Source organism: Trichechus manatus, unplaced genomic scaffold (assembly GCF_000243295.1).
Source record: "Trichechus manatus latirostris isolate Lorelei unplaced genomic scaffold, TriManLat1.0 scaffold00057, whole genome shotgun sequence".
Classification (NCBI taxonomy): domain Eukaryota; kingdom Metazoa; phylum Chordata; class Mammalia; order Sirenia; family Trichechidae; genus Trichechus; species Trichechus manatus.
In genome coordinates this window covers 8,283,053-8,296,539 of record NW_004443993.1, presented here as the reverse complement: position 1 = coordinate 8,296,539, position 13,487 = coordinate 8,283,053, and the positions used below count along the sequence as shown (strand labels likewise).

The window sequence follows — 13,487 nt, the reverse complement described above, 5'->3', positions numbered from 1 at the left end:
CATTTCCAGAAGTGAATTTTGGCCTCATTTATCCTCCCATATTACAGGTAAATCATATAGCTCTGTTCATTTTCTTTAATCTCCTGTTTATGTGTATAAAAATGTTACTTTTGATCATAATTGTATAATAAAGGTATAAACTATGGTCAAGAAGTCATGGGTCGAGTTTGGTAGTCCCCCATTAATCAGAAAATAAACAATTGAAACTATGTGTTTGTTTCTATTAATTTAAGTTGATAATTATAGCACATTCGCTCAACAGTTGAATGCGAAAACCTTATCAGATTGTCTTAAGTGAAGCCATTAGGTTATGTTAGGTCTGCTTATTTCATAGTATAATTGTGTCTTCTCAGTGTCAATTGAAGTCAGTGATATGTAAAAAAAATTGGCATAGCAGGCTTACGAAAATAGTGTGCGGGGGTGGGGGTAGGGTGTTGCACGGTTGTCGAAAAACCATATAACGCGCACATTATTTGCGAAAAAACATAGTTGTTGTTAGGTGCCGTCGAGTCGGTTCCGGCTCATAGTGACTCTGTAGGACAGAGTAGAACTTCCTCATAGAGTTTCCAAGGAGCAGCTGGTGGATTTGAACTGCTGACCTTTTTGTTAGTAGCGGAGCTCTTAACCACTATGCCACCAAGGCTCCTTTAAAAAAAAAAAGGTAGTTCAGCGCAAACTGTTTGCGCAACCTAGGGACCTACAGAGGACAAAAGAGGCAAAAATCTCTGCTGTCACGGACATTCTGGTGTGAGAAAGGGACAATCAAAAATAAGCACAAACACACAGCAGGCTGGTAGGAAGGTGATCAGGGCTTCATGTAAGGAAGCGGGATAGGGTGTCATGAGGCAGGAAAAAGGTCTGTGACTTGAAGCGGGGGGTTAGGGAAATCTCCTGAGAAGTTGACATTTGGGCGAAGACCTTTGGGAGGTGAGGGAATTAGCCATGAAGTTGCCCACGGCAGAGGGGACAGCCTGCGCGTCTGGAGCTCAGTGAGTGAGGGGGAGAGAGGAGAAGGGGAGAGCAGGGAGGCGACGGGCTGGTCGTGCAAGGCCCTGTGGGCTGCAGGGAGGACTCGGGCTTTTACCCGTGGGTGGTGGGAGCCATGGAGGGTTGTAGGCAGAAGAGGGATGTGCCCTAGCTCAAGTGTTCACAGGTGCCCTCTGACAGCTGTGAAGAGGACAGACTATGGCGGGTTGAGGGCGGGAGCTGGGGGACCAGGGCGGAGGAGACTGTTGTGGTCCAGGTGGGCCATGATGGGGCTAGACCAGGTGGAGGCATCAGAGAGGGTGAGAAGTGGGCAGATTTGGGGTGTATTTCAGAGGTGGCACTACTCATTTTGCCAATAGGTTAGATGTGGAGGAGGCCCGGAGGCCTCAGTTGACTCAGCCTGCCTCTCCTGGCCCCAGGAGCCCAGGCTTTGTTGAGTTGGTGGGGCCGGAAAAGTCAGACCCTATGTACAAAGGCTAGGGCCGGGCTGGCTGTAGGTGCTCCCCCACCCCACGCTCCTCCTCCTCCACCCGCTTGCTGGCGGCAGTTACAGGCAGAGAAGAGGAAGTGGTAGGACTAGCTGTTGCTCCCCGGTCAGGCAGGCGGGCGGGCCGGTGGCGGAGGCCGAGAGGGTGTGCTGGTTGGCAGCGGCCATGGAGCTGTGGCGCCAGTGCGGCCACTGGTTGATCCAGTGCAGGGTGCTGCCGCCCAGCCACCGTGTGACCTGGGATGGCGCCCAGGTGTGTGAGCTGGCGCAGGCCCTCCGGGATGGGGTCCTGCTCTGCCAGCTGCTCAACAACCTACTGCCTCACGCCATCAACCTGCGCGAGGTCAACCTGCGCCCCCAGATGTCCCAGGTAAGCTCGCTGCTGGCTGGCGTGCGAGAGGATGAGGATGGGGGCATCCCAGGCTGGCACCCGAGGGGTCGGCGCACTCTGCCTCAGGGTGGCAAAGTCAAGGGGCGTGCTCCCGCCCGGAGGAGGTACCGCTCAGAGACTGGGGCTGCCCCTTCAGAATTCACAGGCCCCACGCAGGTAATAGTCTCCAGGTGGCACAGATGGTTAAGCGCTCGACTACTAGCCAAACAGTTGGCAGTTGGAACCCACCCAGAGGTGCCTCGGAAGACAGGCCTGGCAACCTGCTTCTGAAAGGTCACAGCCTTGAAAACTCTATGGGGCAGTTCTACTCTGCGTATACGTGGGGTTGGGTCGCTATGAGTCGGAGCTGACTGGAAGGCAATTAACAAGCTGAGAATTGGCCAAGCAGAGGTTAACTCTCCCAGGCCCTGGGCTGATTCCAGTGGGCTTCAAGCCCCCAGATGGGGCCTTGTGAGGGTCCTGGGGGGCTCCTAGGGACCCTCTGGGTGGTTCACAGGGGGCTTGAGCTGTTGGACTCCTATGACCCCAGATTCTGGCTTTGGGGGAGGGGCCTCCACCTACTTCTTCGCCCACATGTGTCTCCTCCCTGGGCCCTGGGCCCCTTCCTTCCCCTTGCATCTTCCTTCCCCTTAGCTTCCTGTTGGGGCGGCATGGGGCCGTGGGGCGGTGGGGGGGGGGGTGCTGCAGCCCCGGGCCCTGGGTTTCCTGTTCCATGCCTCTGGGGGGAAACTGAGGCAGAGCCTTGGACTGGCCAGAGAGTGGGCCCTGGGGTTCTTGGGTCTAGAGATAGCTGCTTATTCTCTACAGGGATTTCTGCAGGGGCCCAGGGTCCAGGGGCTGGTGGAGTTGACTGTGGCCGCCCCCGGCTCAGGAAATATATTCAAATCCCTATTTGAATGTGGTTGGGGTGGGGGAGGTGGCAGACTGTCTCCTTTCTCTAGATCCTTCTCTGGCTGCCCATCAGCAGCCTGGGGGTCGGTGGACGTGGTGGGAGGTGTTAGGCCAGGACAGAGGATGGGGCTGGGCTGATGGTGCCAGGCCCTAGACCTAGAGGTCTGAGGGGACACAACTTTGGCCTGGGGTCTGAGGGGACATGACCCTGCCCTGGGGTCTGAGGGGGACACAGTTCTGCCCTGGGGTCTGAGGGGACACGGTTCTGCCCTGGGGGTCTAAGGGGACAGTTCTGCCCAGAGGTCTGAGGGGACATGACCCTGCCCCTGCCCTGGGGTCTGAGGGGAAGTGGTTTTTTCCTGGGTGTCTGAGGGACACAGCCTTGCCCTGGGGTCTGAGGGGGACACAGTTCTGCCCTGGGGTCTGAGGGGACACGGTTCTGTCCTGGGGTCTGAGGGGACACATCCTTGCCCTGGGGGTCTGAGGGGGCATGGTTCTGTCCTGGGGTCTGAGGGGACACTGTTCTGTCTTGGGGGTCTGAGGGGACACAGCCTCGCCCTGGAGTCTGAGGGGGCACAGTTCTGCCCTGGGGGTCTAAGGGGACATGACCCTGCCCTGGGGTCTGAGGGGACATGGTCCTGTCCTGGAAGTCTGAGGAGACATAGCCTTGCCCTGAGGGTCTGAGGAGACACAGCCCTGCCCTGGGGTCCGAGGAGATGTGGTTTTGTCCTGGGGGTCTGAGAGGACACAGCTCTGCCCTGGGGGCTTGAAAGGACATGGTTCTGTCCTGGGGGTTTGAAGGGACAAGGTTCTGACCTGTGGATCTAAGAGGACATCACCCTATCATGGGGGTTTGAAGGGACATGGTTCTGTCCTGGGGATGTGAGGGGGACACTCTTCTGTCCTGGGGGTCTGAGAGGACATGGTTCTATCCTGGGGGTTTGAGGGGGACACCACTACTTTCTGGGAGCCTTAGGGGGACATAGGCCTGTCCTGTAGGTCTGAAGGGGACACCATTCTGCTCTGGACATCTGAGAAAACATGGTCCTGCCCCAGGGATCTGAGGGGAGATGCAGTGCCCCACTATTCAGCCCTCACGCTCCCTCTCCGGGAATGATACCTTGCTTAGAGGAAGACCCAGGAGTTGGTGGGTGGCCTCTGGGGCTGGTGGGCAGGGCTGGTTGGGGCATTGAACTCTCTGGCCCAAGAGTGAGGTGCCATCTGTGCTGGGAGAAGGGGAAGTTGCTGCTCTGGGAGTGGGGCCCACTGGGGGTCCTGGGGGGAGGTTTCCCAGAAAGTAAGGCTATCTGTGGGGGTGATGGGGGGCCCTTTGTTCCTCCTCATTTTCTTCACCCAGGGGCTTACCCCCTCCCCAGCCCAGGCAGGGCTTCCCGAAAGGAAGAGGGGAGCCTAGACCACACCTCCACCCCTGGCCAGCCAGCTGACCACAGCACCATCTCAGATTTACCTACATTTGGTTGACCTCCTTGTGGCTCACAGGGCATGAGGAAGTAGCCAGGCCCCAGACTTGGCAGGGGGCTGGGAGACAGCGATCCAGGTCTCCTGTGATGCTTCAACAGCAGCCATTAAATGGAAAGTGGGCAGACTTAAGGGTGAACTTCCACCCTTGTGTGTCTTGTCTAAAGCCCATTCTCTGATGGAGGGGAGGGCAACGGGGATGTGGAATTCACTACTAGGGAGATAACTGCACTCCATAGACGTGTCCTGATCCCTGTGCTGGACAGCACTGGGGACCTTGGTCCCCAGGGTGCTCCCAGGCTGGGGTAGACAGAACCAGACACCCCCAGCCCTGTGTGATCAGGTCTGGGGCAACAGGAAGAAACTCTGAGCTGGAGGCCCTAGGGTTAGGGCAGGACATTGCCTGGTGGAATCAGGCATTATGCAAGAGGGGCATTTGTGCTGAGTATTGAAGACTAAGTAGGAGCCAGCACAGGAAACAGGCTTTCGTCTGGGAGCTCTGTCTTCCTGTCCCTGTCCATTTTGTCTCCTTCGAAGTTCAGCCCTGTGCCCTGTACCCAGTGGGGATGTGTGCGGGAAGTGCAAAGGTAGCCACAATCAGCAGAGGGAGGTGCCACAGGAACGGCCTCTCGGGGTGTCCGTGTCCCCAACATTTAAGAAGGACGTTGAATGGTCCTGTGGTTTGGAGGGGCAGAGAGAGGAAGAGGAAGCAGGGATTTAGAACGCTTCCCAGTGTTGCTCATTCCCTTTTCATAGTCTTTCTCCTTCTGCTTAGTTGCTTCCAAGGAAGAGGGTGGGAAGAGTATTTTCATCTATTCATCCATCCATCCATCCATAATCCATCCATCCATAATCTATCCATCCATCCATCTATCCATAATTCATCTGTCCCTCCATCCATTCCTCCATAATCTATCCATCCACATAATTCATCCATCCATCCATCCATCCATCCATCCATCCATCCATCCATCCATCTATCCATCCATCCAGCCATAATCTGTTCATCAATCCATCCACAGTCCATCCATCCATCTATAATTCATCCATTTGTCCATAATCTATTCATCCATCTATCCATCCATCCATTCATACAATGATTGTAATGTATGCCAGGCCCTGTTCTTGGTGCTGGGGGCAGTGGGAACAAGACACACACAAAGCCCTGTTGTTGAGGAGCCTGCGTTCTCATGGAGGAGATCGACAGTGAGCAAATAAAGAAATGCCTAAAATGTCAGGAGATGGTTTGTGCTCTGGAGAAAACAAAGCAGGAGAGGGGAGTTGGGAGTGTAGGGGCTGCACTTTTAAATAGAGAGTTAGGCGGCTTCACTGATCAGGTGGAATTTGAACAGCTGCCTAGGGAAAGTGAGAGGATGAGCTGTGCGGATCTGGGCAAGGGGGACTGCCAGTGCAAAGGCCCTGAGGTAGGTCCCTGTATGTTCTAAGTTGGAGTGGCTGCAGGCAGTGACTGGCCTGGACGGTGTGAATGATTCATTGCAGGAGGTCAGATTGGAGTGTCTCCAAGATGGACAGTCCCTCTGAGGTCTGAGGCCCAGAGAGAGGATGGCATGGTCCCTGGCAGCCACAGGGAACACTCAGATGCTCCAGCTCTCCTCTGGTTCATCCTGGGGGCCCAGATTCTGAGCTGTGGAAGAGCTGGAACTAGGACTGTGGGAGTGGAGAGGAAGGGATGAATGTGAGAGTCCTTGTGGGAAAGACCCGCCAGGACGTGGGGGCTGATTAGACGTGGCGTGAGGACAGGTACTGAGGTCAAGACGATGTCATGGTTCCCAGCCCCACTGAATGGTGGTGCTACTGGCAGAGCCAGGGAAGGGCCAGGAAGGGACAGAATAGGAGGACGGGCTGGAGGGCGGTGGCTTGGAGGAGCTGCCCATTGTGTTGAGTTGATTTCAACTCATGGCGACCCCATGTGGTACTGAGTAGAACTGCTCCCTAGGGTTTTCTTGGCTGTCATCTTTACGGAAGGAGCCCTGGTGGCACAGTGGTTAAGCTCTTGGCTGCTAACCGAAAGTTTGGCAGTTCGAACCCACTAGCTGTTCCTTGGGAGAAAGATGTGGCCATCTGCTTCCATAAAGATGACAGTCTTGGAAACTCTATGGGGGCACTTCTGCTGTGTCCTGTAGGGTTGCTGTGAGTTGGAATTGACTTGATGGCAACAAGTTTGGTTTTTAAATCTTTGTGGAAGCAAATAGCCAGACCTTTCTTCTGTGGCGCCACCGGGTGTGTTCAAACTGCCATCCTTTGAGTTCGTAGCCAAGAGCAAACCCTTTGGGCCACCCAGGGACCTTGAAGGAGCCAGACTTGGGTTCAAATCCTGACACCACTACTTCCTGGCTTCACCTTTCTGAGCCTCAGTTTCTCCATCTGTGAAACATGGATAAAAAAGGCACCCTCCTTGGAGAGTTGTTGTGTTACATCCGGACTGCTCAGCAGTGTCTGGCACCTGATAAACCCTCACCAAAAAGTGTTTTTAGGAAGGATTGGGGGTGGTAGGAGGGGGGGCACAGCAGTTTGGTGTTTGGACTAGGGCAGGGGTCTCAACCTCTCCCCCTCACTCACTCTGCTCCACCCACAACGGCTTCCACGCTGTTCTTAGAACTCACCAGGCACAGTCCAACCTCAGGGCCTTTGCACGTACTATTCCTTCTCCATGGATCGCTCTTCCTCCCGAGATGAGGAGCTCTGGTGGCACAATGGTTAAGCGCTTGGCTGTTAACTGAAAGGTTGGCGATTTCTCTCCATGGGAGAAAGATGTGGTAGACTGCTTCCGTAAAGATTAACCCATTGCCATCAAGTCCATTCCAACTCATAGTGACCCTAGAGGACAGAGTAGAACTGCCCCATACGACTTCCAAGGAGCGGCTGGTGGATTTGAACTGCTGATCTTTTGGTTAGCAGCCAAGCTCTTAACCACTGCACCACCAGGGCTCCTCCGTAAAGATTACAGCCTTGGAAACCCTATGGGACAGTTCTACTCTGTCCTATAGCATTGCTATGAGTTGGAATTGACTCGAGGGCAATGGGTTTGGTTGTTTTTTTGGTTCTCTTGACTCCTCTGGAAATGTCTGAAGACATTCGTGGTTGTCACAGGTCGGGGGGCTGTGCTACTGGCAGCGAGTGGGTAGAGACCAGGGGTGCTGCTTAACATCCTACTACGCACAGGACAGCCCTCGCCACAGAGAATGGTGCATCCTTAAATGTCAACAGTGCGAGGCTGAGAAACCCTGAGCGGGGAGTGAAAGAGCCTGGCAGCGTCTTTCAGATGTTTAATCATTTGATTAAATAACGTATTTGCAAGATTCAAATATTAAAACCCATACATAGATGTCCAGGTAAAATTTTAACTTTGTCCTGTCCCTCAGCTACCTAGTTCCTACCTCACCCCACAGGTAACTCCTTTTTTTAAAATGTAATTTCCTGTGTATCCTTCCAGCTTCTTAATGCAAACGTAGGCAAATTGGAATAAAAGCTCTCCTCTGCTCCTCCTCCCTCCTTTAATGCAAAAGATAACATATACAACCCTGCTTTTCTCACTTAATAATCATATTGGGAATCTTTCCAAATCAGTACTTAGAAACCACCTTCATTCTTTAAAAAAATAGTTTCATGATATTCCATTTATTTATCAAACACTTATATCGTGCCCTCTGTGTGTCAAGCATTAGCCTAACCCATGGGCCAGCAAGCTGCAGCCTGAGGGCAAATCTGGCCCTCTCCCTGTTTTCATAAATAAAGTTTTATTGGAACACAACCATGCCCATCCATTTACGTACTGTCTGTGGCAGCTTGCACGGTCCAACCGCAGACTCCAGTGGTTGTGACATAGACATATCTGGCCTGTGAAGCTGAAAATTCTTTACTATCTGGGCCTTGTAGAAAAATTTTGCTGATTACTGTACATACATGCTTTCTATACATTAACTCATTTAATTCCTATAGCAACCTATGAGATAGATGTTACTATCATTACCCCCATTTTTCACATGGGTAAACTGGGGAACAGAGAAGTTAAGTAACTTGTCCCAGGTAACCTAGCTCAAAAGTGGCAGAGCTGGGATTTGAACTCAGGCAGCCTGGTCTCAGGGTCCATACTCTTAGCAATTACTCTATACTGCCTCCATTTCATTGTATGACTGAGTCATCATTTATCTTGTTGTTAGGTGCTGATTTTGACTCATAGCGACGCCATGGGACAGATTAGAACTGTTCCATAGGGTTTCCTAGGCTATAATCTTTACTGGAAACAGATCACCAGATCTTTCTCCTACAGAGCTGCTGGGTGAATTCGAATCACCAACATTTCGGTTAGTGGCCGAGCGCTTAACTGTCACGCCACCAGGGCTCCTTATCACTTAATTTACCACCTCCTATTGATGGACCCTGGTGGCATAGTAGTTAACAGCTACAGCTGCTAACCAAAAGGTTGTCAGTTTGAATCCACCAGGCACTCCTTGGAAACCCTATGGGGCAGTTCTACTCTGTCCTTTAGAGTTGCTATGAGTCAGAATCGACTCGACGGCAATGGGTTTGGTTTTTATTGATGGACACTTGAGTTGCTCCAAGCTATTGTGAAAACAAGTTTGCCACAATCAATAACCTTGCCCATGAATCTTTTTTTTTTTTTGTGGCTCCTCCACTGTGTGACCTTGGACATGCTACTTAACCTCTCTGTGCTTCAGTTTCCTCATCTGTAAAATGTGATACTAAATCACTATCCCAAAGCATTGTTGTGAGGGATACATTAGTTACTTTATAGACCAGTGCCTGGCTATATACAGGTATTATTATTGCTATCCTGATGGCACAGTGGTTAAGCGATCAGCTGCTAACCAAAAGGTTGGCGGTTCAAACCCACCCAGTGGCTCCACGGGAGAGAGATTTGGAAATCTACCCCCTTAATGATTATAGCCTAGGAAACCCTATGGGGAAGTTCTACTCTGTCACATGGGGTTGCTATGAGTTGGAATCAACTCAACGGCACTCAACAATTATTGCTACCATAATTATTATTTTACACCTAAGCAAGTATATCTGTAGGATAACTCTTAAAAGTGAGATTTTTGGGTCAAAGTGCATTTGTGTTTTTGACAGACATTGCCAAATTGTTCTCCATGTGGGGTTGCTTCCATATACAATGACACTACCGCCAGCAATACATGAGGGCTCTTGTTTCTTCACTGCTTTGCCAACAGACTGTTCTCTTGTCAAATTTTTGGAGTTTTGCCAACTTGATGGGTGATAAGTAGAGCTCACTGTGGCTTAATTTACATTTCTCTTATTCTGAGGGAGGTTGAGTCCCTTTTCATATGTTTAAGAACTATTTATATCTTCTCTCCGTGCAATAATATCTGTTCATATCATTTGCCCACATTTATTTTTCTTCTAGGATCATTGGACTTTTTCTTATTGATTTTTAGGAGCTCTTTATATATTAGACTGATTGGAATTTTAAATCACATACTCACTACCTTTGTGATCTTGGAGGAAAAAAATTAACAAACCTAGCTTAATCCTAAGTGTCTTATCTATAAAGTAAGGATGTTGATAGCACCTTTACCTTAGAGTCATGTGAGAGTTAAACGTGATAAAATAAGTTACATTAATACCATGGTGATTGACATATTGTTGTTGGTAGCTGCTGTTGAGCTGGCCCCCAACTCATGGCAACCCCATGCACAATGAGAATGGACTGTTATGATCCACAGGGTTTACACTGGTTGATTTTTCAAAGGTAGATCATCAGGCCTTTCTTCCTAGTCTGTCTTAGTCTGGAAGCTCTGCTGAAACATGTTTAGCGTCACAGCAACACATAAGCCTCCACTGACAGACAAGTTCGTGCATTGGCTGGGAATCGAACCCAGGTCTCCCGCGTGGAAGGTGAGAATTCTGCCATTGAACCACCAATGCCCCCGGTTGACAAAAGCAGATGCTAAACTAATAGGAGTCATTTTTTATTTTTTTTATCATTTCTACATGTATAATTCAATGACATTGATTGCATTCTTCAAGTTGTGCAACTATTCTCGCTATCCTTTTCCAAATCATTCAACCACCATTAACAGAAACTCAGTGCTCCCTAAGCAAAAACTCCCTCTTGCCCCCTCCCTTCCACCCCTGGTAACCACTAACCATCTTTGGTTTCTATATATTTGCTTATTTCATATAAATGAGATCATACAGTATTTTGTCCTTTTGCGATTGACTAATTTCATTTAGCATGATGTTTTCAATGTTCATCCAGGTTGTGGCATGCATCAGAACTTCATTTCTCTTTACAGCTGCATAATATTCCATTGTGTGTGCGTACGACATTGTGTTTATCAGCTTATCTGTTGATGGACTTTTCAGTTGTTTCTACCTAGGGACTATTGTGAATAGTGCTGCAAGGAATGTTAGTGTACAAGTTTCTGTTTGTGCTCCTGCTTTCACTTCTGAGTAGACACCTGGGATTGGGATTGCTGGGTCATATGGTAGTTCTATGTTCAACTTTTTGAGGAGAGGAATCATTATTCTTGTTAATTTGATTTCATTGCGTCCAAGTTGCCTGTTGCCGGGTGATGTCGAGTCGATTTTTGACTCATGGTGACCCTATGTGACAGAGTAGAACTGCCCAGAGGGTTTTCTAGGCTATAATCTTTATGGGAATAGATCACCAAGTCTTTCTCCTGCAGAGCTATTGGGTGGATTTGAACCACCAGCCTTTTGGTTAGCAGCCAAGTGCTTAATCATTGCGCCACCAGGGCTCCTTAGGACATGGTATCAGTTGGGGGAGTAATGTTAGCTGCTATAACAAAGCGCATAACGTCAATGGCAAAAACACAATAAGATTTGACTTCTCACTCACACCACGGTCCAGGCTGGGTGGAGAGTGTGGCTCTGCTTTGCAAAGTTCCTCCAGGACCCAGGCTCCTTGCACCTCACGGCCTTGCCCTCCTCCAGGATGGAGGATTGCCATGGGAGGGTTTCATGGGTCAGGCCCAGAAGTAGCACCATCACCTCCATTCACATCCCATTGGCCCGAATTTGGTCACATGACCCATCCAATTGCAAGGGAGGCTGGGAGTATAGTTTCACTGATGTCTCAGTTGGTTTCTCTAGAGTTGCAAAACTAGTGAGAGGTGTATATATATATATGTATAAATACAGAGAGATTTACTTCAAGGAAATGGCTCATGCAGTTGTGGGGGCTGGCAAGTCTCCAAGCAAGCTGTAGGTCAGGCGGCAGGCTGGAGATGTCTGCTGACTCATGGGACTGCCAGAGTTGGTGAATACAAAATCTGCGGGTCAGGCAGCAGATCGGAGACTTCTGCAGGCTTATGTCCCAAGAACTGAAGGTCAGGCAACAAGAAGAGTGCAGGGTCGAGAGAGCGAGCTTTGCCAGAACATCCATTTACATACTAGAGGCAGGCCACATCCCCAAGGAAATGCCCCTTTCCACTGATTGGCTGCTCACATCATGGAAGATGATTACATTATATTACGTTATGGAAGAGCACCCAGTCCAATGTCTGCCAAACCGCTGAGAATCATAGCCTAGCCAAGATGACACAGAACATTAACCATCACAGCTGGGATTCTGGGAAGAAGAGAAAGTCGATTGGTTGGACACAGAGAAAACTCTTCCACAGACCCCCAGGGCAATGCCTATAAAGCACAACGACAACAGAAAACTATAGACCAGTGGCCACTGAGTTGACCCTAACTCAGGGCAACCCCATGTGTGTCACAGTAGAACTGTGCTCAGTGAGGTTTTTGATGGCTGATTTTTTGGAAGTAGATCACCAAGCCTTTCTTCCAAGGTGCCTCTGGGTGGACTGGAACCTCCAACCTTTCAGTTAGCAGCGAGTGCATTAAACATTTGCACCACCCAAGGACTCTAAGCAATGACTAGCTGGCTTCATATATGCAGGTCCGGAGGGGGCTTGCTTGGAGGAAAACCGCAGTAGCAGGGAGACCTTGGCCGAGGCCATGGGTGAGGAATTCATTTGGGGACAGAGTCCGGGGTGGGGACAAATCTTGCTAAGTGGGTTGGGGTCAGCTAGAAGACCTCATGTCAACGAGTCCACTAATGAGCAAAGGCCAATATGGACAGGAGCCCGGGAGGGTCAACGTTTGGCCTTCGTTTCCATTCCATTCTATTCTATTCACTGACACCCTTTCTGAGCCCAGTGCTGGGAAATGCCACTCTTCAGGGCATTCACAGAGGATTCTGGGAAGCCTTGTCTCTCCCCTGCTCAAAGCCCTCCCATGGCTCCCACCACCTCGGGGGAAAAATACAAAGTTCTCCCTGAGACCCACAAGGGCCTATGCCCCTGCCCCCTGCCCACTTCTCTCCCCCTCACTCACTCTACTCCAGCCACACTGGTTCCTCACTTTTCCTAGAATCCACTAGGTATGGTCCTGCCTCAGGGCCTTTGCACATGCTGTTCCTTCTCCATGGACGGCTCTTCCTCCAGATATACACCCGATTGTTCTCTTGCTCCTTTAGGTTTCTTATCAGAAAGACCTTCCTTGATTTCCATATGCAAAATTGCAACACCCACACTTCCCGTTCCCCTCCTTGCTTTATTTTTCTCCACAGTTCATATAGTTCTCTGACCTAAGATAGATGTTACTAATTTGCTTATTATCTACCTCCCCCACTGGAATATCAAGGCAGAGAATCTTGCCCGTTTTATTCCCAGTGCCTAGAACGGTGTCTAGCACTGTTGTTGTTAGCTGTTGTCGAGTCGACTAGGACTCATGGTGATCCCGTGTATAATGGGAGGAAACACTGCCCAGTCCTGCGTCATCCTCACAATTGCCAGCATGTTTGCCTTAGTTATCTAGTGTTACTATAACAGAAATACCACAAGTGGATGGCTTTAACAAAGAGAAGTTTATTCTCTCACAGTCTAGGAGGCTAGAAGGCCAAATTCAGGGTGCCAGCTCCAGGGGAAGGCTTTCTGTCTGTGTCGGCTCTGGGGGAAGGTCCTTGTCATCAATCTTCCCCTGGTCTAGGAGCTTCTCAGCACAGGGACCCTAAGTCCAGAGGTTGCCCTCTGCTCCTGGCACTGCTTTCTTGGTGACATGAGGTCTCCATGTCTCTCTGCTCGCTTCTCTCCTTTATATCTCAAAAGAGATTGGCTTAAGACACAACCTAATCTTGTAGATTGAGTCCTGTATCATTAACTTAACTGCCACTGATCCCATCTTATTAACGTCCTAGAGATAGGATTTACAACACATAGG

At 50.1% G+C, this 13,487-nt stretch overlaps 1 protein-coding gene and 1 non-coding gene across 2 annotated transcripts in view; one reads left to right on the top strand and one right to left on the bottom strand.

The window, feature by feature from the left end:
* Positions 1-766: 766 nt before the first annotated feature.
* VAV1 (vav guanine nucleotide exchange factor 1) overlaps positions 767-13,487 on the top strand; it is an 83,810-nt gene continuing 71,089 nt past the window's right edge. Inside the window, exon 1 of the mRNA XM_023733084.1 lies at positions 767-1,844. Coding sequence (XP_023588852.1) covers positions 1,641-1,844 — 204 coding nt within the window. The 5' untranslated portion in view covers positions 767-1,640. The remainder of the gene's footprint in view (positions 1,845-13,487) is intronic.
* TRNAG-UCC (transfer RNA glycine (anticodon UCC)) lies at positions 10,093-10,163 on the bottom strand. The gene has a single exon. It is a non-coding gene; the product is annotated as a tRNA-Gly (tRNA).